General features: G+C 44.7%; 1 protein-coding gene across 7 annotated transcripts in view; it reads left to right on the top strand.

The window, feature by feature from the left end:
• Positions 1 to 27,749, top strand: part of RPIA (ribose 5-phosphate isomerase A) — a 160,876-nt gene that overhangs the window by 17,703 nt on the left and 115,424 nt on the right. For 3 of the 7 annotated variants that reach the window (XM_067704422.1, XM_067704421.1, XM_067704423.1), the window contains exons 4-8: positions 1,385 to 1,444; positions 3,629 to 3,693; positions 4,930 to 4,998; positions 5,666 to 5,807; positions 7,309 to 7,408. In XM_067704422.1, the coding sequence (XP_067560523.1) occupies positions 1,385 to 1,444; positions 3,629 to 3,693; positions 4,930 to 4,998; positions 5,666 to 5,807; positions 7,309 to 7,408 (436 nt within the window). Of the gene's footprint in view, positions 1 to 1,384; positions 1,445 to 3,628; positions 3,694 to 4,929; positions 4,999 to 5,665; positions 5,808 to 7,308; positions 7,409 to 12,463; positions 13,396 to 16,400; positions 17,437 to 18,329; positions 19,610 to 27,749 lie in introns of those variants that run through there. The other 4 variants (XM_067704419.1, XM_067704418.1, XM_067704420.1 and 1 more) reach the window with 4 other exon arrangements.

Genomic DNA, 27,749 nt, shown 5'->3' with positions numbered 1-27,749 from the left:
CAACGAAGAGTAGCCCCCGTTCCCTGCAACTAGAGAAAGCCCGCGCACAGCAGTGGAGATCCAGTGCAGCTATAAATAAATAAATAAACGAATAAATAAATAGACTTTATTGCTAATAATGCCAAAAAACAATTACAGTAGTAACATCAAAGATCATTGATCACAGATCACAGTAACAAATATAATAACAATAATGAAAAAGTTTGAAATATTGCGAGAATTACCAAAATGTGACACAGAGACACAAAGTGAGCAAATGCTACTGGAGAAGTTGTACCCCTAGACTCCTTGGAGTCAGGGTTGCCACAGCCTTCAACTTGTAACAAATGCAGTACCTGCAAAGTGCAGTAAACTGAAGCACAATAAAACGAGGTATGCCTGTATTAGGTAAAGTAAGGGTTACTTGATACACAAGCACTGTGGTATTGTGACGGTCAATCTGATAACTGAGATGGCTTTTAAATGACAAATAGGCAGGATACGCAGGACAAAGGGATGAGGGCTAGCTACTCAAAATGGCGTGCAGTTTAAAAGTTGTGAATTGTTTGTTTCTGGAATGTTCCATTTAATGTTTTCGGATCAAGGTTGCCCCTGGGTAACTGAAACAGTGGAAAGTGAAACCTTGAATGGCCATGGAGGGGGAGGGGGGTGGTGGTGGTGGGGGAGGGGGTGGTGGTGGGGAGGGAACTACTGGTACCGTATTACCAGAGGCTTTGGGAGGCCATGACGCTACCTTTATTTATTTATTTATTTATTTATTTATTTATTTATTTATTTATTTACGGCTGCGTTGGGTCTTCATTGCTGCACACAGGCTTTCTCTCGCGGCGAGCCGGGGCTACTCTTTGTTGCAGTGCGCAGGCTTCTCATTGTGGTGGCTTCTCTTGCTGCGGAGCACGGGCTCTAGGCGCACGGGCTTCAGTAGTTGTGGTGCACGGGCTCAGTAGTTGTGGCTCGTGGGCTCTAGAGCGCAGGCTCAGTAGTTGTGGCGCACTGGCTTAGTTACTCCGTGGCATGTGGGATCTTCCCGGACCAGGGCTCAAACCCTTGTCCCCTGCATTGGCAGGTGGATTCTTCTTAACCACTGTGCTACCAGGGAAGTCCCCCTTGACATTATCTTAAGTAACAGGTCACTGAGGAGGAACTCCCAGCCTAGCACTGGAGCAGTGTTCACTATGTGCTGTCTACCTTCTTCAAGCTTCTGGAATGAATTAACTTTTGCTGTTCATGGGGCTGGATCTCCTACCTCGTGGTGGACCAGGTTGGATTTGAGAGGAAGCCTTGGTGGGACTCAGTGTCTGACACTTAAATCCAAGAGGATTCTGGGGATTATTGCCGTCACTAAGAGTTAATGATTAAGGGTGGTTTTTCCTGTCCTCCACAGGCCCGTCAGCTCATCCTGCAGTATGGCTTAACTCTCAGTGACCTGGACCGACACCCAGAGGTAAGTAGAGAGAGGCTGCTGGGTTTTTTGGTCTCCTTTTTTTTTTTTTTTTTTTTTTAAATAGCTGTCACTTGTTCATGGGCTCTGGATATCTTGTTGAGTCTAGGAGAAGAGTCAGTTAGTCATACTAGCTTTTCTCCTAGGACTTTGAATATTAATCCTAGCTGAGGTCAGAAGAGAAGAGCTTATGAATTTCTAGGACATTCCCTGTGGTTTAACCGAGAGGGCTCAGGGACCCAGGGCTTCCTGCAGCCCTCACACAGACGTATACGAGCAGGGCGGCCCTCAGAACTAAGTGGAGATAGAAGCATCATCTGAGGCAGCCGTGGGTCTTTGAAAACAGATTAAAGTGAAGTTGTATGGTAAAGATGATTAAACACACGGACAATCTGGAGGAGACTGAAGAGCGAGCAGCATGCTCACAGCTGTCGTTTACTGAGCCCTGACTGTGTGCCAGTTACTATGCTAAGTGCCGGGCCTGTATTAAACCACAGTCGTCCCTGGATATCTGCTGGGGAGCGGCTCCAGGACCCACTGCGAATACCAGAATCTGCAGATGCTCAGGTCCCGTAGTTGGCCCTCTGTATCTGCAGTTCAGCATCTGTGGATTCAACCAACCGTCGGTCACGTACCGTAGTACGTATTTAGTGGAAAAAAATCTGTATAAGTGGACCTGTGTAGTTCCAACCCATGTTGTTCAAGGGTCAGCTGTATTTAAGCTCCAGTAGTCTTGAGGGTGGGTACCATTATTACCTCATTTTACAGACAGGAGAAAGGCACAGAGAGGGCAAGGCATTTGCCTAAGGCCATGCTGTTTGTAAGTGGCAGAGCCTCAAAGTGAATCCAGGTGCTTCTAGCTCTAGAGGATGCTGCTTAGAAGGGTGTTGTGGGAAGAGGTAAAGTTTGAGCAGAGCTGTGAAGGCTAGATGGCAAGGGCAGGAGAGAGCATTCCAGAGAGGGGTAGATGGGAACCATGGGAGCAGTTCCAGTCTGGCATGTGTGCAGTGCTGAGACTGGCTGGGGTGTCTAGGACCGAGTGAGTGGAATGGCTTTGTGCACAGCAGGGGGAGGGGGAGAGGGAGAAGGAGAGGAGAGGGCAAGGCTGCATTGGAAGAGTGAGGTGGGATTTCGGCAGCTTGAAAACAGACTTGATGGTGGTCTGCTAATCCACTGTGTCATGGGACGTGGGCCACAGATGGGTTAGTAAGTACCATGGGAAGGGCTTGTTCAGAGATATCTGTGGGTAAAGCCAGGGCACAGGCTGAATCAGCTGTTCAGCTCTGTGGGGAGAGTGGTTTGGGCTGAAGGTGGGCGTGAAACCCAGACAGAAAAGGTTGCCGCCTTCCAGGCCCCGGAGAGCTGCCATGGTGCAGAGAGGGGAGGAACATCGCAGGCTGTACCTCCATCCTTGTGAAAGGGTGGAAGCGAGGATGCCCCGTTGAAGCTTTGCAGGCTCTGGGCCAAGCAGCTTCTAACTGCAGTTTGAACTGAATCTGCGCCCTGAGGTTTTATACCGCTCTTTTAAAGACCATACTTGAGGCTCCCACCTTGTCTCTGCAGAGTACCAGGAGTGACAAGAAGTACATCCCTTTCTTGATTTCAAATTTTGAAACATGAATGAACCTATTCCCACTGCTTTTGGGCCTGGCAGTGGAGCTTCCTGTAAAGGGAGTGGGCCAGCCCAGACAGGTGCCTTGGTGGGTCATAGCGGGGGTACCTCAGAAAATTTCCAGTCCTGTATTGCATCAGATGTGTGTCAGCATGCCGGTATTTTTGCCACATTAGTACGGAGACTTCTGAATCAGTGTGTCTCAGCCTTTTTTCCATTAATGCCCACCCCCAATGAAATTTTAATCTCACAGGTATACTGTATACCTCCTTCTGTACTTGGAGGTGAAGTTACCCACGTTGAGATTGCATGCTCTCAATAATTCCAGCTCATGCCCAGAGAAGCCCATCAGTGAGTAAAGGGAGTGTAAAGTGGTGGATAAGAGTTGGACCCAGGTGTGGTTGCCCTGTTTGTTTCCTGGTGACCTTAGTGGAATAGCTTAACCTCTCAGGGCCTCAGTTTCCTGACTGGCTAAATAGGAAGAACTGTGCTGGCTAATAGGGCTGCTGGGACCTGATGAGCTATGGCATGTTCAAGCTTAGTGCTTTTTATATCTTTCCTTACCCTCATCACAGATTGACCTTGCCATCGATGGTGCTGATGAAGTAGATGCTGATCTCAATCTCATCAAGGGTGGTGGGTGAGTGTTGTGGGGATTTTTCTGCAGAGTATCTGCCGGTTAATCCTTAGCAAAGCAAAATGGAATACAGAATAAACACATTGCTGCTGTGATGTACATGAGTTTGTCTCTCTACTTGGATGTGGACAGCATAAGGCTGTAGAACCAGCCTGGCATTTCTGGTTGTTAGTAGCAGTCTGGTGACAGGAACCTGGGCCTCTGCAATGAAATTATTCCTCTTAAAGGGTTCTCTTTGCTGCCTTCTGCTGATTCCAACTTTAAAAACTGTACAGGCTAAAGCAAACATACTACCGGGACTAGATTACTAGGTCTGTGGGCTCTGAGCAGTTAGTGATGTATGTATTCATTGATTTGGAAAACATTTATTGGGTGTTTCTCAGGTGTTGATTTTGGGGGGTTAGGAAGTGGTGAGTCGAAGGAGGTGAAGTCCTGGTCTCCTGGTTCGTATAATCAAGCAGACTGTGGAGTGACACAGAATTTGCTTCACATCTCACTGTGCTCTCTCCACTTTATAACCTGGCTGTCACACTGCAGATACGGCAGGTTGTTCAGAGCTTGTCCTTACTTCTCCAGTTGCAGAACCTCCGCTTCATGCCGTGCTCAGGTGGCTTCTCCCCAGGCACAGTGCTTCCTGACAGATGCATCTTAGATGGGATTATGCCCGCTGCCTGACTGGGAACCATTTCTCCCAGACACAGGCTGTGTTTCCATAGTCCATTTACTGGAAACAGCATGTCTTAGCTTGGGCTGCCATAACAAAACCCTTAGACTTAGTGACTTAAATGGAAAAATTGATTTCTCACAGTTCTGGAAGCCCTGGGCTTGCAGATGGCGGCCTTCTCAGTGCATCTCCTGTGGCGGAGGGAGGGAGAGTAAGAGAGCTTTCTGGTGTCTTCTTAAAAGGATATCCATCCTATCAGACCAGGGCCACACTTTAATGATCTCATTGAACCATAATTACTTCCTTAGAGACCCCGTCTTCCAAGTATAGTCACATTGGGGGTTAGGGCTTGAACAGTTGAATTTTGGGGGAGGGGCAGGGAGACACAAGTCAGTCCGTTGCACAGTATGATGGAGTTGGGGGGGTGGTGTTCCTTTAAGAATTAAAAATTAAATTTCTCTTTAAGTGCCAGAATTGAGTGGATTTTGGTTTCCCATATCTGACCTTAGTTTCCGAATTCAGTTTTTGTCTTACTTACCCCTGTGTTCATTTGCTGCTTCTTCCCCATCCCCCAGAGGCTGCCTGACCCAGGAGAAAATTGTGGCTGGCAATGCCAGTCGCTTCATCGTGATTGCCGATTTCAGGTACGATGTTTGGTGTTCTGAACTGTCCGCTGAGGAGGTAGATCGGACCCCAGGCTTCATATTACAGAGGAAGAAACAGGTGGAGGGAGGGGCTTTTCTGATAGTCTATGGCGGAGGGCCGTGTCCTGGAGGATTATGCTCTGCTTTCGTGCTGAAGTTAGGTACTGCTATTTCATGTGTCCACTGGAAGGAGGAGGAAACAGCTCGTCACCCTTGTTAACAGAGCGCGTCCTTATTTATCACTCATTCGCTCCTAGCAAGGAGCCTCAAGAAGCGGCCCTGCAGCCTCTGGGGTCACACGTGACTTGTGTCGTGGACAGTCTTTGACCAGGCTCTCAGATTCTCCTTCAGGGAGTCTGATAGAAGGCACTCCTGCGAACATGTTAATTAAAAAAAAAAATTACAGCTATAAATGATGATGTTCTTCACACCTGTATATGACAAGCCAGTCACATCCAGGTTTTAACATTTTTGTCATATTTACTTACAAGAGCTACTGCTTTTCTTAAACGGTAAAACACAGCCAATGCATTTGAAGCCCCGTGCACTCGATCCTTCTCGCTTCCCTTGTCCTCTTACCTCATTATTACCCCCATGCCTGAATTTGCTGTGTCTGTACCACTGAGCTTATTTACATTTGTTGTACTTTCTGACTCTTTCTTTCCAGGAAAGATTCAAAGAACCTCGGGGATCAGTGGCACAAGGGAATCCCCATCGAGGTCATCCCGATGGCCTATGTCCCAGTGAGCCGAGCTGTGACCCAGAAGTTTGGGGGTGTGATTGAACTTCGAATGGCTGTCAACAAGGCAGTAAGTGGCCAGGGAGGTTTCTGGAAGGCATTCCAGGCTCTCAGGGCTCTCCTTCCTGCTTCCATTAGGTCTGTGCATAGACTGGGCAGGTGGCTTCTGTTTATTTATTTTTAATCAGCCTATTGGTTTACTTTTAGAGCGCTGGCTTTATCAGTTTCCACATTCAAACTCATGTAGATAAGACTATACTTAATGCAATGCATATTCTCTGTACAGATGGGCGTATTTTCTGTCGCTCGGGATCTGTGCTCCTTAGGTTATCTGGTCTTTGTACCCGAGGCCTGGATCTCTGACTAACAGCTGCTAAAAATGGGTTTTGGGAGGCCCACCTGGGGCAGAAAGTTATTCAGGTTTCATGGTGTAATTTTATTTTTCCTCCTCTTTTCTCATTCTGTGGTTAAATGAAGTAGAGTTTCTTGGGAGATGTGAATTCCTCCCCAGGAATATACTCCAGAAACTTCGTCCACATGTTTCTCTTCAGCTTCTGAAGTGGGTTGCACAGAACTTTTTTTTTCTTACACTTAAATAAACAAAAAAGCAACAGCAATACTCCAAAAAATAACTGTAGTTGCAGACGGAACTATATATAAAAAGTTTGGAACGTACAGAAGAGAAAGCAAGTTATCTGTAACTCTACCCTGACGAACTTTTATTGTGACGTGTTTTCTGCCTGGTGTTTTTGTGACTTTTACAACATCATAATCCTAATCATACTGGTTGTACAGAGCTCTGACTCTGGCTCCCTGTGCAGCTGAAAAGCCAAGAGGAGATTGTTGGGGTGCTCTCTCATGGCTGGGGTTCCTCCACACTAGAGCCCAGCATCGTGCCTTCGTGGGGTTCTGCACTGGGCTCCCAGCCCTTCTCCAGTTTGCAGAGGAGTCCTCACTTCCTTGCCTTTGACTGTAGTGTTCTGTCAACGTTTACGCTGCTAAACGCTTTCTAGTGCGCAGAGCTGTCGCGGAATTCTGGATTACTTAACTAAAACTGCCCCCAGCCTGTCTGACCCCAGGACCCATCTCTGCTCCCTGCCTTTTGGATGGGTCTGCCCCACCTGGGGGAGCCTTGTCTTATGTTGCATTACTGATGGTTCTTCACGTGAAGCTGTGGGAATGTTGAGCCGTGTTGGTAGTCTGTTCTTTTGCTGTAGTTTTTCACTCTAATCATAGCTAAGAATCAGTGAGCCCTCGCTGTGGCTAACGTTACCCATGTGGCTTACCCACAAGCTGCCTGATGAGGTATGTTTCATCATCCCTTTTTTGCCATTGAGGAATCTGAGGCTTTCAGAGGTTAACGGCTCCTGTGAGATCTATCTATGCCTGGATGGCTTCAAGACTCCAGTTCTGACTCCCAAGTTCCTGCCTCCTAGAAAGCACGAGGCAGGGGTACTGGTTGGAGCGGGTTAATTAAGATACTTGTCTTTGGTTATCACCTCCACTCTCCTGCTCTCCTCTGCCTGCCTGTATGTACATGGCCTCTGTAAGTGTGGGGAATTATCTTCTAGGGTCCTGTGGTGACGGATAATGGGAATTTTATCCTGGACTGGAAGTTTGACCGGGTCCACAAATGGAGTGAAGTGAACACAACTATCAAAATGATCCCAGGTAATGGGAGTGGCGTTCACTGAGCACAGACGCCCATGCCCTTCGTAGCTGTCCCCTGCCTCTGGCCGTGGATGGATGCGGGCTTTGCAAGACTTGGTTGGAAAGAATTTCCTTCATGCTGTGTTTGGAATTCCTAACTTCACGCCTTTGCCTTTTCCTTCCGAGAAGGGTTATCGCTCACCAAGCAGCTTCGTTGGTTGGCATTTCACAACCCATTCAGTTGGGGTAGGCCTGGAGCCGATGGGGTGTCAGATGGGGCCTGCCTTGAAATAAGCCCGCCCTCTCTGCGAAGAGCCTTTCCTTTCAGGAGCCTGACTGCAGCCTCTTTGATTTTGGCATGTTCTCTGGGGGAGAATGACTCAGGTCACCCACACATTAGATTCCTGCCACAGGCAGGGCGCTGTGACACGTGTTACAGGGAGTTCTCCTGTTAATAGAACATGGGCTCTGCCTCAGGGAGAGTTGATGTGAACCTGGGGAAAGCTGTGTGGGGCTGCCTAGGAGCTGTGCCTACAAATAAGATGGAATGTGGAACACCAGGAGTCTAGAGTTGCTTCTTCTGCGAAGCAGGGGGACGTTCATGGAGGAGAGGTGACTTTGGACCTCTGCCTTAGTGTAGAGTGATCCAGACACTGTGCTAAGTGTTGAAAAACGTCTCGTTGATCCCCCAATTTAATAAGATAGTTACAGAGGAAGACACGGATTGAGGAAGGGTACATGGTTTGCTCAAGGGCTGCAGCCCCAAGGTGGGAGCCTGGGTTGTCTGCCTCTAGACCCTGAACTCTAAGTCCTTCCTTCGTCGAGAGCCAGGTCAGGAGGGGGTTGTGTGACACGGACATCTGGAGCAGTGGGGTGTCTCCAGTCCACCTTGTGCCAGGGATCCGGGCCCTGGGTGAAGGCTGGGTGGGCAGTATCGAGGTGAGTTATGAGTCCAGGCCAGAGGTGGTACTGAGGGCTCATACGAGGGGATTAAAAAGAGGAGGCAGATGTGAGAGATATCAGTCTTACGATATCGAGCGACTCAGATTCCAACTGGGAATATTGCATGACATGAAGTATTCTTGGGCCAGAGCAAGCTAATGGGGCAGGTGAAGTCAGTTTAGTAGATTGTAGTGGCTAGGGGTGGATTCTGGAGCAGACATCCTGGGTAAGGATCCAAACCCAGGCTTGCTCTATCAGTATGACCTTTGTGCAGTCAGTTAAATCTCTGCGCCTCAGTTTCTTCCTCTGTAAAAGAGTCTGCTGTTAGTACCTACCTCATAGGATTGTTGGGAGGAGTAAATGAGTTAAAATGGTGCTCAGCACACGTGGAAATATTTGTTGAACGAGTACATCCCTAGGAAGGAAGTATACTGTCTTCATCATCAATTAAGTTGCTAGATTACATTCTGATTTACCCATGCTATTTGGGAATGAAATACATATAAATATATAAAATGAAAAGTATATAGACATGGAATAAAGAGCTAATTCTCCACCCTTACTTTACTCTACTATTTTAGTCTTCTATTGACAATCTTTTTCCAGATTTACTATGTAAAGAAGATGGGTTGAATTAAGCTTATTCCCTTACTTAGTGTTAACTTTTTAGTGGAAGAACTAAAGCGCCTTCTAAGAAGGCAGGAGGAAGAGAAGCCATCGAGGTCACTATCAGTAACGTGGGAGGATTAGCCCCGAATGATAATGCAGACAAACCCAGGGACGCACAGGAAGCCGCTCACTGTTGCCGGTGCTGTTCCTCTCTAGGTGGATTTCTTGCAGTGCCCACTAGGTAGCTCTGTTGCACCTGTTCAGACCTTTCTTGGTGTATTGAGACATTGAGATCTCCTTGGTGAGCAGATTTCTCCCACGCTTTGCTCTCCACCTTAGTAAGTAGACGCTACATCCTAGAGAAGTTCAGAGTTTCATGAGGAACTTAAAATGAAGAAAGCAAAAAAAGAGAAGCTAGATGTTAAATTATTTAGTGCAGTGCCACCAGGATCATCAGTGAGGTTTTGTTCTCTCTCATTCTCTTTTCTCTTCCTCTTTGGTCTCTTAAGATACTTGCTGCCGGACCATGATCAAGGGAGGAAAAGAGGGCAAGTTTCCCTGTCTATCCTGTCTGTCCTGTCACCCTGCCCTTGTCCCATGTACGTTCATCTATGTGAGGACACTTAAAGGACAGTTAAACCGGTCCATGGCTGGTCACGCCCTTGGATGTTCCATTGTTTGCACGCAGAGCAGAGGTTCTTTCCCCCATGTTCACACTGAGCCATCTCTGCCCTTTCCACTAATTGGGAGGGTGGGGGTAGGAATGGGTTAGTCGCTCCTAGCATCTCAGTAATCTGAAGAGAGTTTGCTCTAAGGTCAGACCTTAGACTGCTGCCATACATCTCTGCGCTTTCTTTGAAGTCTTTTCTGGAGCCAGTATGGCTTTCTCTTGGATCAGGTGGAAGCTGTCACCTTGTATTACAAAATTTTTGCAAAGGATGGGTCTTGAGTGGCCACTTGGCATGTCTTTGGGAGGCCCCAGTTGTGGCGGCCCAGTGTGGTGCTGGAGACCTCTGTGTTTCAGCAGCTCCTTTCTCTACCTGATGGCTTTTTATTGCCGGTAAATGATTTTATTTGTTTATGTATTGGGGGCTGTCTTTGAAAATTTTAATTTTGTTTATCCTTTTTAATATATGTAGTTCAAAATTACAAAAGTAAACAGTGAAAAGTCTCTATCTTCTATCCCTTTGCCCTTCCCCCTGTCTGGAGGCAGCCAGTGCTGCCAAAGTCGTGTGTCCTTCTTGAGTTGATCTTTCATAAACGCAAATCAGCCCCCGCCCCCATCTCCTTTTACATAAGTGACAGCACACTAGACAAGTGGTTTGCTTCCTGCTTTTTCCCATCTTGAAGATTATTATGTAATGGTTCACAGAAGAGCTTCCTCATTTTTTTTTTAAATAATTGCATGGCATTCCATTTTGTGGCTATCACATAATTTATTTAACTAGGTCCCCACTAGCAGATATTTGTTTCCAGTTTTTTTTGTTTTTGTTTTTTTTCAGAAGGGAATTACCAGATCAGAGAATAAGTATATCTGATTTTGCTATTGGTGCAGAATTGCCCTACACACTGGGTCCATCAAACTTTTTTTTTTAATTTTAATTTTATTTATTTATTTTTGGTTGCGCTGTGTGGCATGCAGGATCTTAGTTCCCTGACCGGGGATCGAACCTGCGCCCTCAGCAGTGAGAGCTCAGAGTCCTAACCACTGGACCTCAGGGAACTCCCAAACTTTTTTTTTTCGATAGTTGAACAGTATAGTTAAGTCCCCTGCATATGGACGAGTTCTGTTCCAAGAGCGCATTAGTAAGTCCAATTTGTTCATAAGTCCAACAAAGTTAGCCTAGGTGCCCAACTAACACAGTCGGCTATATAGTACTGCACTGTAATAGGTTTATAATACTTTTCACACAAATAATACATAAAAAGCAAACAAAAAAATCAAGAAAACATCTTACAGTACGGGACCTTGAAAAGTACAGTAGTACCAGCTACATCACTGCTGCTTTTACCCTTGCTTCCAGACATCCCGGGCTTGAAACAAAGATAGTATACTACTGTACTCTATGCAGTACTCTACAGTAAAGTACACAAAAGCACAACCACTTGTAGAGGATGCACGGACGTAGCGATGTATGCCAGACACGTGAACTAACTTATGTGATCGGACATGCGAACGCACGTTCACCTCTTTGAAAGTTCGCAACTGGAAGGTTCGCATGTAGGGGATTTGCTGTATTATCTCATTGTAGTATGTGTATATACGTAAATATTTTCAGTGAAGGTTGCTTACAGTTGTAGTTAATTCTCGCTACTGAATAGTATACCATCATATTTATGTGTTTGGAAAAAAGTTTGTATATCCATTCTACTCTTATGGGCATTTGGGTGTTTCTAGTTTTTAGCTATTAGTAAAAGTGCTGCTGTGAACGTTCTCATACACGTCTTTTGAGGGCCATATATATACCTAATATATACCTTATATACCAAAGAGTAGAATTGCTGGATCATCAGGTATGAATATGTTCAGCTTTAGAAGATGTACCAGCAGACATTTTCCAACGTAGTTTTGCCAATTTACTCCTACTGTTAGCGTGTGGGAGTGTCTTTGCATTCTAGTCAAATTTCATTATACTCATTCTGGTGAGTGTGTTGTGGTGTCTTGTTTTAATTTGCATTCTCTTTTGACTAGTTTGAGCAGCGTTTTCTCTGTTTATTGGCCATTTTGGATAACCTTTTTTGTGAAGTGCCTCTTTAAGTCTTTCTTTTTAATAAATAAATAAATAAATAAATTTTCTATTTATTTTTGGGTCTTCATTGCTGCACACGGGCTTTCTCTAAGTTGTGGCGAGCGGGGGCTACTCTTCATTGTTGTGCGTGGGCTTCTCTTGTTGCAGAGCATGGGCTCTTAGGTGCTCGGGCTTAGTTTTGCTCCGCGGCATGTGGGATCTTCCCGGACCAGGGCTCGAACCCGTGTCCCCTGCATTGGCAGAAGGATTCTCAACCACTGCGCCACCAGGGGAGTCCCTCTTCCAGTCTTCTGCCCATTTTTCTACTAGGTTGTCTGTCGTCTTATTGATTTGGAGAGTTTATATATTTTGATGTGGTATATGCATTGCACGTATGTTCCAGCCCTTTGTGGGAGAAAGTTCTAAGGCTGATAGTGTGATTGAGGATAACTGGAAGTGGGGGTACTTCGAGTAGTCCTGGGGGGCCTCTCTGAAAAGATGGCCAGTCCAGACTAAGGCAACAGTGTGAGCAAAGGCCCGAAGGCCAGGAGAAGCTTTGCACATCTCAGTATAGAGGGAAAGCCAAGACTGCAGGGGAGAAGGCATTGCAAGAAGAAATAAAAGTAATCAGAATCTCTTTTCATTGTCATGAGGGAGGGAGGGCTTTAGACTTGTCATTTCTTTGTCCAGTGCTGTTCATGGTAGTTGCCCCTACGGACCCTGCCCTGTGATCCTGGTTTTCTTCTTGCCTTGGGAACCTGAAACTTAATGCTCCCTCCCGTCCTTCGTCCTGCAGGCGTGGTGGACACGGGCCTGTTCATCAACATGGCGGAGAGAGTCTACTTTGGGATGCAGGACGGCTCGGTGAACATGAGGGAGAAGCCTTTCTAAACTGGCCCTGCAGGAGCGGAGTGTGTTCCCCTTGTGTCCCCAGCCCGCCGCCGAGGCGGACATGCCTCTCCAGGAGCCTTTGCCTTAATGTATCTGTGCCAGGTGGACACTTGGCAGGGTGGGGGGTTGAGGGTTAAATCTGGTCTTCTGAAGTATTGTTATTAAATGTCTTTTTAAAAAGAGAAATATAAACATATATATTTTTACTATTAAAAATACTTAGTTGTTTTTTTATAAAGTAGAACTTGATTTCATGTTTTATATGAAACATTTACCAAAAAAAAGGAGGACTGTCTTTTAAACTTTTACCTTGAGCCTGCTGGTTACGGTGAAGCCTCTGAACATTGGGTTTGCTGAGAAATGTAAATCAAACTTTTCTTTAAACTGGTGAGATGAAGGGCCCAGCCAGCAGCGATTCCCTGATGCCTTACTGGAAACACTGGAGTTTGTTTACTTTTCTACCACACTGTTTTATTTTTCGTTTTTGTTGTGTACAGACGCACAGCGTGTAGTTACGTGTTGTAAGATGTGAATGACAGAAATCCGGTGAGCGTAGGGGTGTGGTGTGTGTGACTCAGAGTGTGTAGACCACCAGGGGGAAAATACGGGGGCTCTTGCCGAGAACAGGGGGTTCATTCAGACCCCTCTTGTTGGAAGCCATTGGCTGGAAGTACTTGCCAGTACTGCCAAAGCACTGCTGTGAAACACCTTTAAATGATTGTCTTTTCGTCGTTAATATTTTTTTCCTTTATTGTTATGTGCATGGTTCGGCATCAGAAGTTGTTACCTCTTTATATTGTTTGAAGGTTGAAATAAAACAGTATGGTGCCGTTTTGACTGTTTGTCTTTACTATAGAATTTTTGTCAGTTTTGCAGTAAAATAGGAATCAGTTTTGCTCACCCACTTTACATCGGATCTTTGATAAGGGGTAGAATTCACTCAAGCAATCTTGAGCCAAAGAGTAGACAAATATTACCTTTATTTCTGAGAGAGCTTGATGTCAGTTTTATTCCAAAGACCTCTGTCAAATAAGACATTAGTTTTCTTTATTAATAGAGGATGACACAGCTGAACAAAAGTCACAAATTATCCCCAAGTTTCACACCGGTCAGACTTTCGATGCTGGAAGCTGAAAAGCAGTAAAGTGGGTAACCTGACTTTTCTCTGTGTTCTCCCGGTCTGTAATCTTCGCAGTGTGCCTAACGAGCAGTGAACCGTCCAGAAAGCCTCCGATGGGAACGGAAAGGCTGTGATCAGCTCAGTGATGATTCTAGATGGGACTCGGGAATCCATCCTGTTGCAAAGGTGTTTGTGCGGAGAGCCCTGATTCCCCCCCGCCATGTGCTGACTTCGCACGATCCTTAGACAGTCATTTCACTCGCCTTGGCCTCTGTTCTGAAGCTTGGATTATAGCTGCCAAACTTAGTGGCATTGGAATTCCTGCGAAATCAAGTTGCAGGAAAAAAGTCAATCAATCAGGACTGAGCACTGACGAGGCTTTCTTTGCTGAATTCCTTCTCTTCTTTACTCTTAAGGTGCTGATTAAAAATAGCTGCCTCACACATTGTTAGGAGACCTATTGTTAGGAGCGCTTTATTTTTCTCCAAGACTCTTTTGGTCTGGGTGATAGGTAATTTTTGCACAAAATGGGCACTAGGTCTTAGCTGAGAAAACTTTTGATAGAACTGATTTTTGGAATGATCCTTTAAAGCTCTTGGATTAAATTCATAAAGATAAAGGCATAAAGATAAAGGCATAAAGATAAACAAAGTTAAACTGGGCTTCTGAAAAACGCCTGCGTGCTCCACAGTACGTGTAAATCCTCAGAGACTTTCATACACCTTCACACCTGTGACCCAACTGCAGTTCCCTTAAGTGTGAATGTGAGGTTTTTCTTCTCGTGAAGAAGAAAAAAACACCTGCTGTGCTTCAGGTACGCATACAGCAGTTTGTTCTAGAGGTCAATTTTGATTAAAGTTTCTTCAATAAAGTTGTTAGTAAATGTGATCTTGTTGGATGGACACAATTTGCAGGCTTGTGATCCGTTGGAGGGGCACAGGGCAAGCTGCAAGTCCAGTGTTTGGGAAAAGTTTATAACCAAGTTAAGCTGCCACCTTTCTGGGAGACATCAAAGGGGAAAAACAATCACTTGGATTTGAATCAGATCGATTCTACTTTGGTTTCAGCTAGAGCTCATCAAGTTTTGATACTCTTCAATCATCAAGTGTTTTTCAATCAAGTCCCCATCACGTGCCAGTTCTTAGTGGGGAGTAGTTGGGGGCCCGGGTGGGGGAGGGTGGGGACAGAGACGAGACACCTCCTGTGCTCCAGCTGCTTCCAGCCTTTGGGGCGAGACAGATTGACAGAGGAATTGTCAGCACAGTAAGGAGGAGGGGCCACGAGGTAGGAAATGTTATCAGGTGAGACTGGTGACAGAGCCCTACCTGTCCTCACTGTGTGCAGGTGCTGACCTGGGCCTTTGGCCTGTTGTCTCACAGCAACTTGGTGGTGTCTGTTCTTTTCATTGGCAGAGTGGGAAACGGGCTCAGTTTAAGTAACTTGTTCAGGTCATACACTGGAAAGCAGGCCAGGCTTTTCTGGCTCATAGTTGCAGGTGGTTGTAGGACTCTGAAGGGTTGGTGTTCTTAATTGTTGTATCCATCATTTGTAACTTGAATCACAAGTAATTTGTAATTTGTTAAAGTACTGAAGTTAGTGAATGGTTTATTGTGTATGTCTGTATGTGTATAGACTCATGGGTAATCCTATACTATTAATAAATTTCTGTTCTCTAATGAGCTTTCTTTTAATGGGAGAAAGGAGCAGGACATTGTACAACCTAGGGTCGGCTGTGGGAAGGCCCTTGTAGGAGCTGGTCCTTAATGCCATCACTGATTTTCTCTCCTCCCATGCTTGTTTCCTTTCTCCCCTTTCCAAGATATACGCACAGTGGCAACCATAGGGACTGCTAGCCTGGGGAGGATGTTTATGGCTAAGGGTTGTCAGTTCCCTGTAGCCAAAGACTCTTCAGAACATGTAGTTGAACAAAATTGGTTTTATTCACCCATTGAGTGAAGGACGTCACATGCCATGGGGAGTCTGTCCAAGGGTGTTAGGACTTAGAGGATTTAGGCTTATGCCTGGGGCTTTGGGGGAGGGCTTTGTACTGGAATGGATGTCATCAAGAAGCAGGAGAGGGCTTCCCTGGTGGCGCAGTGGTTCAGAGTCCGCCTGCCGATGCAGGGGACACGGGTTTGTGCCCCGGTCGGGGAAGATCCCACCTGCCGCGGAGCGGCTGGTCCCGTGAGCCATGGCCGCTGAGCCTGCGCGTCCGGAGCCTGTGCTCCGCAACGGGAGAGGCCACAGCAGTGAGAGGCCCGCGTACCGCAAAAAAAAAAAAAAGGAGAATTCTGTGATCGGGCATCTTAATTTTTACTGCGAAGGTAAGAAGAACGGAGTGAGGCTAAAGTTGGGATTGGCAGCAGTCACTCAATAGCCAGGGGAGGGGGCTGTCTGGTCCTGTTTGTGGTTTGGATGACATTCACGTGTGTCTCTTTCATGGAGACGTGAAATGATTACGGAGTCATCTCGTGTTTGTCCTCACAGTCACAGTGGCTTTGTCTGATGGCGTTCTGTGATATTGTTTATGATGCACAGGAGAACACAGCAGCCTTGCTGTGGGGTGCCAGGCCAGCTCTTAGCAACACCGAGACTGGGCTATAGAGCCTGGCCAGCTCCCAGCTGTCAGGGGCTGCATTTCTCTTCCCCAGGATCTTCTGACCCCAGGGTCTGGAGACCTGAGTGTTCTATGAGCTACTCTTCCCTTCCCTTTGGTTAACAGGTACTGAGTACTTTCAGTGTCCTGGGCACTGGGATGGAAGAGTCAGGCCACAGATACCCTATGATGTGACTCTAGCCTTCAAAGACTTCGTTGGTGCCATGAAGTTTGCTCGCTTCCTGTCCCACCCAGCAGCGGACGCAGCCAGATTTAGGATTGCATCAGCCTTCACCCTCCACTAACCCAGTGATCAGGTGATGTTTTTGACACAGGTTCAGTGCCTTTGCTTTTTCAGTAACCAGCTTGTATTGCAGGACAGCAAAACACTCCAATATAGCCTCGCATTCAAATGTGCCCAAGTTGACCTCTGCAAATACACGTCTTTCATGATGCTTTGAGAGGGATGGAAATGTGATGGTTAATGAGGGCAGCGTGGTAAGGTGGAATCCAGAGGGGAAGGGAAAGGTCTTCCCTGCAAAGGCCACCCCAGGGTTCTGTGGACAACGCATTATGCAGCCTGATTCAGTGTTGAAACTCCATCACTGAGAACATCTCTGCTCGGCAGCAAGGTGGGAGAGGAAGCAGCTTCTCTGGGAATGGAAGCCCTGGCTGCCTGCATCTCTATCAGCTTCAGCCCATGGGCAATAAGACCCCCAAATGTCTCCCTGATGACAGAAATACATTGGAGGGACTTCCCAGATTCAAGGGTGTTCCAACCTGAGTTGCAAATAGGAGAGTGGCACGCATCCTCATTTTATTTCAGAAGCTGTTCTTAGTGGAGTGTTAGGCCAGTCTCCAGTCTCTGATGAGTTCAATTCAGATTAGAGCTCTGATCTGAGTTTAGCTCTACTTGGCCCATGTTCCTGTGCCAGTGGTGCTGCCTCCTGTTTCTTTGTGAACTTGTGGAAGCATTCACAAGGCGAGAGCCTGCAGGGAGCTCTGGCACCCAGGGCAGTACAGGTATGGTCGAGAACAGCACTGCCCAGTGGAAATGTGAGACACATATATGCTATTTTAAATGTCCTAGTAGCCACGCTAAAAAGGTTAAAAAAAAAAAACACCAAAAAACAGGACAAATTAATTTTAATAAAATATTTAACCCAGCAAATCCAAAATATTACTATTTTAACACATAGTTGATACTTTACATTCTTTTTTTTTACTAAGTCTTCAAAATATCATATATGTTTTACTTCGGTACATCTCATTTTGGACTAGGCACATTTCAGGTTCTCAATAGTGACTATAGGATTGGGGAACAAGGTTCTAGAATTCAAGTGGAGCTCTGGTGTTGTCCTTGTTCTGACTTTTTAAAGCCTCCTTTGATTCACAGGAGCAAGCCTGGGTTCTCCTGTGGCCCTAGATTTTTTTTAAAGCCCACAGAGCATTGAGTCAAATAGAGGGCTCCCCAGGGGCTCCACTCAGTTGCCCCAATTTTTTTTTTTGGCATCTCTTTATCTATCTGTCTATCTATCTATCTGGGTTGTGCTGGGTCTTAGTTGTGGCATGTTGACTCTCGGTTGTGGCATGCAAGTGGGATCTAGTTCCCCGATCTGGGATCGAACCCGGGCCTCCTGTATTAGGAGTGTGGAGTCCTACCCACTGGACCACCAGGGAATTCCCATCAAGCAGATGACTTTTTTGACCTTATAAGTGGCCTTAACTCCAGGAAAGAGAATACCATTCCTTCAGCTTCTGAGTTAAATGATTATTTTAGTTGAGGTATACTGTTTTTGCTGAGAGAGGTAAGTATGATTAAGATAGTAACCTTGGTTTGGAATTCCATTCTTGCACTTACTAACTTTTGGATAAGTTATTTCACTCATAAGCCTTGATTTCCTCAGTGTAAAATGGCTATAAAAATGTTACCTTTTAGGGTAATTTTGAGGATCAAATGAATTAATTCATGCCAAGTGCCTAGAGCACTTATTGGCACATAAAGCACTTGAATGTTTTATTCTCATTAGACTGCTGTGGGCTTATATTTTCTAGATTCCGTGGGCCTCACAATGAAGAGCATTGGGACGTGCAAAAATAGCTTGCTGAAAATAATTAGGGGGCGCATAGGATGGGGAAACAATGAACTGAGTCATAGGTACATGGGGTTCACTGCTCTCTGCTTTTGAATGTGTGATATTTTCCATAATAAAATTTTTCTTAAAATGGCTTGCCAACTTTTGTCCTGGAATTTGCTGAAAGAAAACGTTGTTACAATAATTTTAGGTGCCCCTGTGAAGTACCACGTAGGATTATCGAGATGTGTGAGTATATGTGTGTGTTCTGCTCGGGAAAGTCAGGGAAAGCCTCGTAGGGTAGGTGGTCATTTAGTTGTATCTTTAAAAAAATTTTTTCAGCTCTATTGAGATATAATTCACATACCATACAATTCACCCACTTAATGTGTACAGTTCAGTTTGTAGTATATTCGTAGAGTTGTGTAGCTGTCGCTACAATTCTAGAACATTTCCAGCAACCCAAAGAGAAACCCCTTGTCCATTAGCAGCAACTCCCTGTTTCCCCTCAGTGCCTCCCACCCACACCCCCCAGTCCCAGGCAACCATGAATTCACCTCTTTTTCCAAAATAATTTATTTATTTTTGGCTGCATTGGGTCTTCGTTGCGTGTGGGCTTTCTAGTTGCGGCGAGCGGGGGCTACTCTTCGTTGTGGTGTGTGCGCTTCTCGTTGCGGTGGCTTCTCCCGTTGCAGAACACGGCCTCTAGGTGCGTGGGCTTCAGTAGTTGTGTCACGCCGGCTCAGTAGTTGTGGCTCATGGGTTCTAGAGTGCAGGCTCAGTAGTTGTGGTGCACGGGCTTAGTTGCTCCACGGCATGTGGAATCTTCCAGACCAGGGCTCAAACCCACGTCCCCTTGCATTAGCAGGTGGGTTCTTAACCACTGCACCACCAGGGAAGTCCCATGAATTCACTTCTTGTCTCTATAGATTTGCCTCTTCTGTAATTTCATATAAATGGAGTCATACAATATATGATCTCATTGTGTCTTATTTAGCATAACGTTTTCAGTTCTTGTTCATTCTTAGAGCGTGTATCGATACTTCATTCTTTTTTATGCTGAATACTCTTGTATGAATATGCCACATTTAATTTATTCGTCAGTTGATAGACACTTGGGTTGTTTCCACTTTTTATGAGTAATGCTGCTGTGAACAGTGATGTACAAGTTTTTGTGTGAATGTATGTTTTTTGTTATCTCCTTGTCTGTTTGTACTTCCTTCTTTCGATTTAAATAAATTTTAAAGCCTACTGTTCTAATTCCTCTGTTTTCTGTTTTCTTTTTTACTGTTTATATTTTAGTGACTTTTTAAAGTGGTTGTTCTAGCTGCTGAATCTTGAAGGAAGAGTAAAAGACCACCAGGTAGGCAGTGGTGGGTGGGGGATGAGTGGAAAGAAGCATTCCATGGAGGGGGAACAGAATGTGCAAAGGCAAGGGTTAGTGAGGACCTGGTGGGTACGGATAAACTCGAGGAGCTCTGTATGGGTGACAGGTGATGGTGGCTTTGGGGAGGAGCTGAGAGAAGGGAAGGCAGAAACCACTTACTGAAGGGCCATGTTCACCACAGCAGTGGACTATGGTCTTAATTCTGACAGTGGGGGATTTAGGCAGCGGAGACTTAGGGTCCGTCATTGCTGGCGGCAGGGAGGAGGGTGGGATGAACAAGGCAGAGTCTGGGCTGGAGAAATCAGTGATGAGTCTATAGAAAATGTTCAGAAGGGCTTCCCAGTTTATTTGAAAACTTTGTGTTTTTTTTTTAAAGGCTGGTAGAATGTTTTCTTTACAGGTTCAGGACACAGCAAGTCTGGGTTGTACAAGATGCCAGGAAATGGTCTATATCATGTGGGTACTTTTTCTGAGCGTCACTAGTTACCCTGGGGGCAGGAACTTTGGCGCTTCCTAAATCCAGTTACCTTCAAAGTGTTTCCATTAAAATGATCCATTGTTTAGGAACCCCCCAAACACGATGAGATATAAAGTGGAAGTAAGACATAGGATTCTTGGGAAGGAGACACAATCATCAATGTAGAGGAAGATCAATATATAAAAGGCAGATATGCAGAGGCAGATAAAAGGCACGTACTGAGTTTAACAGATTTTTTTTTTCCCCTTCTCCAGCATCTGAACCCCCTATATATATCTGGGGAATTCCTCACTGTGGGAACTTGATGTGAGGCATGTCTTGCCCTTTCTACCACAGCTGAAATGTCTATTCTTCCTACTCCCTGGCTCCTAGGGCATGGACTGAGGCTTGATCAGTGGGCTGCCCCTGCCCAAGGCTTGAACCTTAAGGCAGCGTCCCAGCTATCTATTGCATAGTAAACCACCTCAAGGTATAGTAGCTTAAAACCACCACCACCGTTCATTTGCTCAGTCCTGCAAATTGAGCAGAGCTTGCTGGGGATGGCTCATCGCTGTTGTGTGTGGCTGCAGCTGGGGAAGCTTGGCAGAGGCTAGAATGTCTGGGAGATGCCTGGGCCGCTCACTCTCCCTGGGCCGTCTTGGGCTTCCTACAGCATGGTGGCTGGATTCCAGGAAGGAGTGTTTATGTGGAAGCTGGAAGGCTTTCTCAGACATTGTACAATGTCTCTCTCACTTATATTGCTCAAAGCGAGTCAAAATGCCAGCCCAGATTCACAGAGGTGGAGAAATAGACACGATGTTCTTCTGCTGGCGGCATCCAGAATTCAGTGGTTGGTGGCAGTAAGGCCAGGAATGACATTCAGGGTAACAAAAACAATATAGCATCTTATTCAGACCATTTTACGGTTAGATCTTGGCCATATTTCCAGTGTGTCAGGTACCCTTGGTTCTATTTTCTAAACCTAATTTTTCAGTTTTCCCATCCGTTTTGGAGCTGCGTTATACTCTGTAAATAAATCCCATTTCTGCCTAATTTAGCCAGAACCAACTTCTGTTGTTTATATCTAAGAACTCTGCCTGATACTCCAATCAATAAGAGAATCAGTAAGGACTGTACAGTAAAATAGTAAAATAGATAATTTACCAAAGAGGAAAAGCACATGGCTAATAAACACCCAAAAAAGTTCTATCTCACTGGGGCTTCCCTGGTGGCTCAGTGGTTAAGAATCCGCCTGCCAGTGCAGGGGACATGGGTTTGAGCCCTAGTCCCGGAAGATCCTACATGCCGCGAAGCAACTAAGCCCATGCACCACAACTGCTGAGCCTGTGCTCTAGAGCCCGTGAGCCACAGCTACTGAGCCCGCATGCCACAACTACTGAAGCCCACACACCTGGAGCCTGTGCTCCACAACAAAAGAAGCCACCGCAGTGAGAGGCCCGCGCACCACAATGAAGAGTAGCCCCCGCTCGCCGCAACTAGGGAAAGCCTGCACACAGCACCGAAGACTCAATGCAGCCAAAAATAAATAAAATAAACTAAATTTAAAAAGTTCTACCTCACTAACAACAAAAACAAAACACATCTAAGATAAAACAGTAACCACCAGATGCCTTTTTTTTTTTTTTGCTTATAAAATTAGCAAATAAGGTAATCAGTGTTGCAGAGGGCAAGGTGAGACAAGCTCTCTTTAGGCCTCTGGTAGGATTGAAAACTGGTCTAATCTTTCTTTCTGGGGATTTTGGGGCAATATTTACCAAGAATCTTCAAATGAATCAATCCTTTTTAGTTGCATCCAGGAATCTAGTCTGATCAAATACTTATAAATGTAAATAGAAATTTATGTACAAAGATGTTCGTACCAATGTTATAATCTAGCAAACATTAGAAATTTGAATGACACAAATGAGTTAAGGTGTGATGTCATGAGATATTATGCAGCCGTTAAGAAAGTTTTGTAAATAGTGAAAGATACCAGAAAAACTTTATAGAATAATATGGAGGGATAAATTAACCAAAAATTATAGATGTGAGTGACATATGTCAGTCATGACCTTGTCAGAAAAGTAAACCACTCTAGGCATTTCAAACAAAGGGAACTCATTATGGGAAATGCTTCACAGGAGATGGAAGGGCAGAGAATCAATCCTTATGTTAAAGCAACTCAGAGATGAGTGACAGCCACAGGCCACTGCACTCCCAGGGCTGGAGGACGTGGTGTTACCAGAACCCGGAAACTGGGCACTTGGTATAAGTTAGGACCACAGAGGAGATGTAGCCACTGCTGGAAAATTCCTCCCCGAAGCAGAGGGACTAAGGCCTTGCTTTAACCCTAATTCCCACTCTCTAAGCTTTTGCCAGTGCCTCCCATCCGCCAACCAGCCGAAGTCAGTCGGCGGTGGAGCCTGGGACAGTAGATGGAGCGTGATCTCCACTAGATGAAAATTGTGCCTATTAAATGATGTTCAAATTAATATTTTGCTGATGGAATTATATATGACTTTTACTTTCATGTTTTTTTTGTGTTTTCTAAAGAACCCAAACAATATTACTAAAAACAATGGTGAGTATATTCAGGGGAGATGCCAGATATTCTTACAAAGATAATACGTACATAAGGATGGATGTGATGCAGTCAGACAACAGCGTTTTAGATACTGGGTCTCTTTCATTAAGCTCCAGGCTTTAGTGAGCGCTCCTCCTAGCGCTGGATGTTCTCTCTTCATGGCAGCCAGCAGGGGGCACGCCAGCCCAGCGCACAGGCTGGCTGGCAGGCTGGGGTTTCCGGCGGCCCTTGCCGAGTGGGACCCTAGGGGAGAGTTGCTCTGTTGACTAGCCTGGCCCCAAGAGATTTGTCTCTTTCAGGCCTCTGTCTCAGAGCTGCCCCTCGCTTCCATTTTAGACAAGCTATTGCCAAGATTCATGAGAAAGCCAAGACAGGCACCGCTGGAACTGGAGGGACTTTCGTTGTCCCTTTGGGGTGTTTGGCACATGTGTCCGTTGAACCTTGAGCCCCACTGTACTGATTTTGCTTGGCCTAAAGAGACTTTCCTGGAGGTGCCAGTGGTCACTGGTTAGACTCTCAACCCTAGATGTCATATAACAGTAAATGCTGTATGAATCCATCGTGGCGTTTCCTTGAGTATGGACCTGAAATTGCTGTGTGCAAGGCTCCATATTTTGCAGTTTCTGCTGTTTCTTCAAACTGTCTCACCTCAAGTGACTGATTCTGGTAGACCAGCTTGGGCTGCTTAACCAGCGAAATGCCAAAAGTAGTTCGAGCTGCATTACTGAGTGGCCAGAGGACTTTTTTTGGCGGTCAACATGAGTACCTTGACAGTAAGGTACCTCTGTTCACCTAACCTTTATCTTTGCCTGTTCCCCGGGGTACACAGAGCTTTCTCATGGCTGGAAGTGCAGGCTGGGCTGGGCTGGGCTGGGATTCCTGCCTTCCCGAAGTAACTCCATGACCTCTTCAGGCAGATTATCTTCTCTGGACACCTATATACAGGTCCCCAGGGGTCACAGGAGATTGCTCTAGGGAGTGGGGAAGCTTCCCCGGGGGAGAAGGGGCCAAATTCTGAATAGTGGACATTGTAAAAATGTAGCAGGTCTCTGATAATGAAGGCAGCTGCAGCCCCACCAGGAGCCGCCCTGGGCTGCCACTAGGGCTCCCACAGTGAGTGCTGCCAACCTGCTGCCTGTGCAGAAACTCTGGGGTAAGAGCTGGGCCCTGGAGTCCCACCCAGGCTGTGTGTGTGTGTGTGTGTGTGTGTGTGTGTGTTCTTGGAAAATCCAAGGGAGATCCAGTGAGGTGGAAGTATAGAATGCTTTACAACTTTATGCGTTTCTGTTTTGGGAAATGAGTTAAAACTTCTCTAAGGAAAAGATTGCTTTGGTGAAATGTAATTAAAGAGATTGCGTAAGCAAAATACAATGAGTAAGTGTTAAGAGGGTGAGATGCAATTTTTTTTTTTAGTTTTATTGTTTTTTTAAGTTGAAGTATAGTTGATTTGCAGTGTGTCAGTCTCAGGTGTACAGCAAAGTGATTCAGATATGTATATATTCTTTTTGAAATTCTTTTCCCTTAACTGGTAGATGCAATTTTAATTGGGAAAAATAAGCGTACTTTCATCAAAGTAAACTATTTTAGGCATGAAAAGTTGAGTCTCTGATTAAGCATGAATCCAGGCTGATAATGCTTGTAAATGTTGATCTGGGAAGTTCTTGGGGTACTTTGCAGAGCTGAGAGCTGGGTCCTCTGGGCTGATGGCTTAGATCAGCTCCTTTCTCTCAAGTACAATTTTCTTGGGTTTTATTTAATGCACTCTTATTTTTTATTGAGATATAATTCACATACAATAAAATTCACCTCAATGCATTCATCTTCCTAAAATTGATTGCTGTTATATAAGATGTATGCATAAGTATTTTTACGTTTATGTTTAAAAGTTTTGAGGAGAAAAGAGGAATCTTTCTTTAAGTAACCTTGTAGATTTTTGTTTTTAATTATGGCAAGTACTCATTAATTATAATTTTTTCTTTTTGTTCCTTTTTAAAAAATTGAAGTATAGTTGATTTATAGTGTTTCTGGTGTACAGCACAGTGATTCAGTTATACATACATATATATATATATATATTTTTTTTTTTCAGATTCTTTTCCATTATAGGTTATTACAAGATATTGAGTATAGTTCCCTGTGGTATACAGTAGGTCCTTGCTGTTTATTTTATATATAGTAGTGTTTATCTATTAATCCCAAATTCCTAATTTATCTCTCCACTCTCATTAATTATAAATTCATTTCATGGGGCAAAATATATTTTCTGTGTACCCCTATCCATAAGAACCTCAGTGGATCATCTCATTTTTGTATACCAGATATAAATAATGTAAATGAGTAAATGACCCCAAATATTTATCCAAATAAGAGACTGAATTCTAGAACTTATTTTTTGAATACTTTTCTGTAATTAAAATAATTAACACTTTGATAACTTGAATTTTTATAGTAAGGAAAATTCTAAAAGAATTCCAGAAGTATTGGTTTTGGAAGTAGTTCAAAAATTAGTTTGCTCTGTAAGGAGAGTTTATACAGCACCTACCTTGAGGTCTCACTTCTTGTTATGTCTTTTCTAACATTCCAGTTTTTGGTTTCAGTCCACTTTTATTAAAAAACCTACTTGAGAACTAAAATATTTTATTAAAAATTTATTAGTCTGGGGGATATGGAGTGGTGGAGAGAGAATTATTTCCCATGATTTTTCTTTTGTACTGTATGAGTGTTTTGCCAAGTTCATGGATTACCTTTTTAACAATCAAATGGAAAACTTTTCAGTAAAATCCTTGATGCCCTTTAGTGTTTTTCATTAACCATTTCTGCCTTTTTAAGTACTTTCAAGAATGGAACTAGACAAATGGATGTGAGAGATTAGAGAGAAGCAACTTAATTGACTAAAGAATGCATCTGCACCCAAACATACCCTTGGTAATTTATTTTAGACAATCGTCTAAACCTAAAGTATTTTCAGTTCTCAATCCAGAATGACTGAACCTATTTTTATAGTTCACGTGTCACTTGACAATAAAGGATAATTTCAGATTCTGAGAATTATTTGCTGTAACTGGTAGAATTTAACCTTTCAAATCACTTAGTCCAAACTGTTAGGAAGCAATAAGCTTTCATGTTTGTCTGGTTAAATAACAGTGTTTTATTTACCCTGGGTGCTGGGGCAGGATCTTCGCAGCTGGGGAATGATCTGCCCAGGGCCTGGCACAGAGCTTGTGCTCAGGAGGTATTGGTTCTATTTGAATCTGAAAACAAAACGATTTATTTCTGACTTCCACTGTGCAATCTTGGCAATATTTTCCTGTTCCTAAATATTTATTGGGAAATGATATTCTAATAACAAAAATTTCAGAGGAAGAAAATTCACAAATTTGGACTTAATATAACAGTTTTAGCATTTTGTCCACGTTTTCTTTCCAGCCTTTGTTCGTAGGCACATGTATTTTTACAGAAAGCTAATTGTAAGGCATATAGAGTTCCACACTTTACAGATGCCTCATTAATTGAGTTTTCCATGTTGCTGCACAGACTTCAGAAGCCTCCTCTCAAATGACTGTAAGTTAGTTCACTGAGTTGGCTTTCCATAATTTCCTTGGCCACTTCTCCTATTGTTGGGCATGTAAGAGTTTTCTAATGTTTGGTTTTTAGACTTCTTGAAATTTTTGAGTTAAAGGGAATGAGATTTTAGTGGCTTCTGATGTGTGTTACTAAATTTATTTTCAAAAGGTCGTACCAATTTACAATGCCAATTAAGTGTTTCACAAGTGTCATTTTCAACCATAGGAGAATTATGTTACAGTCTGTTTACACACATCTGTATCTCTCCTGTACAGCCAGCAAAAAAACTGGCTTGAGGGTGAAGTAAGACCTAGACATACATAAATACCCGTATGTTCACTGTGAATGTCTAAGCTTCACACACTAAATTCTATAGATATTATCTCACTGAGAAATACAGAGATAACCCACTTAGCTCCAGGCCTCAAGTCTGGCATTAGGTCTTTTTGAGAGCACGATTCTGTAAGTTTTTGGTCACAAACCCTTATCAGCAAAAAGTGGAGACTTTGACTTTCTGTTACTGACTATGATCACAGATGTCTCTCCAGAAAGAAGGAGTTGAGGGAAATTGTTCCCACCCATGTAATTATTCAGGACTAAGTAAGTGCCCGGCCTGGAGGCAGGAAGGAGAGCATGCCTGTGAGCCCACCACACATGGAGAAAACAGTTTCGTTTCATGTTGCCGGTGGGGCAGGAAGTGGCACCATGTTGCGTTTTATGAAATGAGTTCTGTGCCTGTCCCTGGGAGCTGTTGTTCAGAAGACTGGGTACAATAAGCTTGCCAGGAGTTTTCTTAAACATTGTTTGTGTGACCGTTATTCAACACTGTGTAGGACATAAGGTGTTTTTATCCTCAATTTTATACTAAGACTTTTTTTTTTTTTTTTTTTTTTGTGGAACGCGGGCCTCTCACTGTTGTGGCCTCTCCCGTTGCGGAGCACAGGCTCCGGATGCGCAGGCTCAGCGGCCATGGCTCATGGGCCCAGCCGCTCCGCGGCACGTGGGATCTTCCCGGACCGGGGCACGAACCTGTGTCCCCTGCATCGGCAGGCGGACTCTCAACCACTGCGCCACCAGGGAAGCCCCTAAGACTTATTTTATCTGGACTAAGTGACGCAGTCAGCAGAACAGGAGCAGAACCAGAGCCAAGTACAAAAGTCTGTATTCAAATCCAGTGTGGTTTGACTAGGTTTTATTGCCATCTTAGGCCACTTGTTTATTTATTTATTTTTGGCTACGTTGGGTCTTCATTGGGTCTTCGTTGGTGCACGTGGGCTTTCTCTAATTGAGGCGAGCGGGGGCTACTCTTCCTTGCAGAGCACAGGCTTCTCATTGTGGTGGCTTCTCTCGTTGCAGAGCACGGGCTCTGGGTGCACAGGCTTCAGTGGTTGCAGCACACAGGCTCAGT

This window comes from Pseudorca crassidens, chromosome 14, assembly GCF_039906515.1.
Source record: "Pseudorca crassidens isolate mPseCra1 chromosome 14, mPseCra1.hap1, whole genome shotgun sequence".
Taxonomy (NCBI): Eukaryota; Metazoa; Chordata; class Mammalia; order Artiodactyla; family Delphinidae; genus Pseudorca; species Pseudorca crassidens.
The sequence above is the reverse complement of the archived record's forward strand: the minus strand, read 5'-3'. Positions and strand labels throughout refer to the sequence as shown.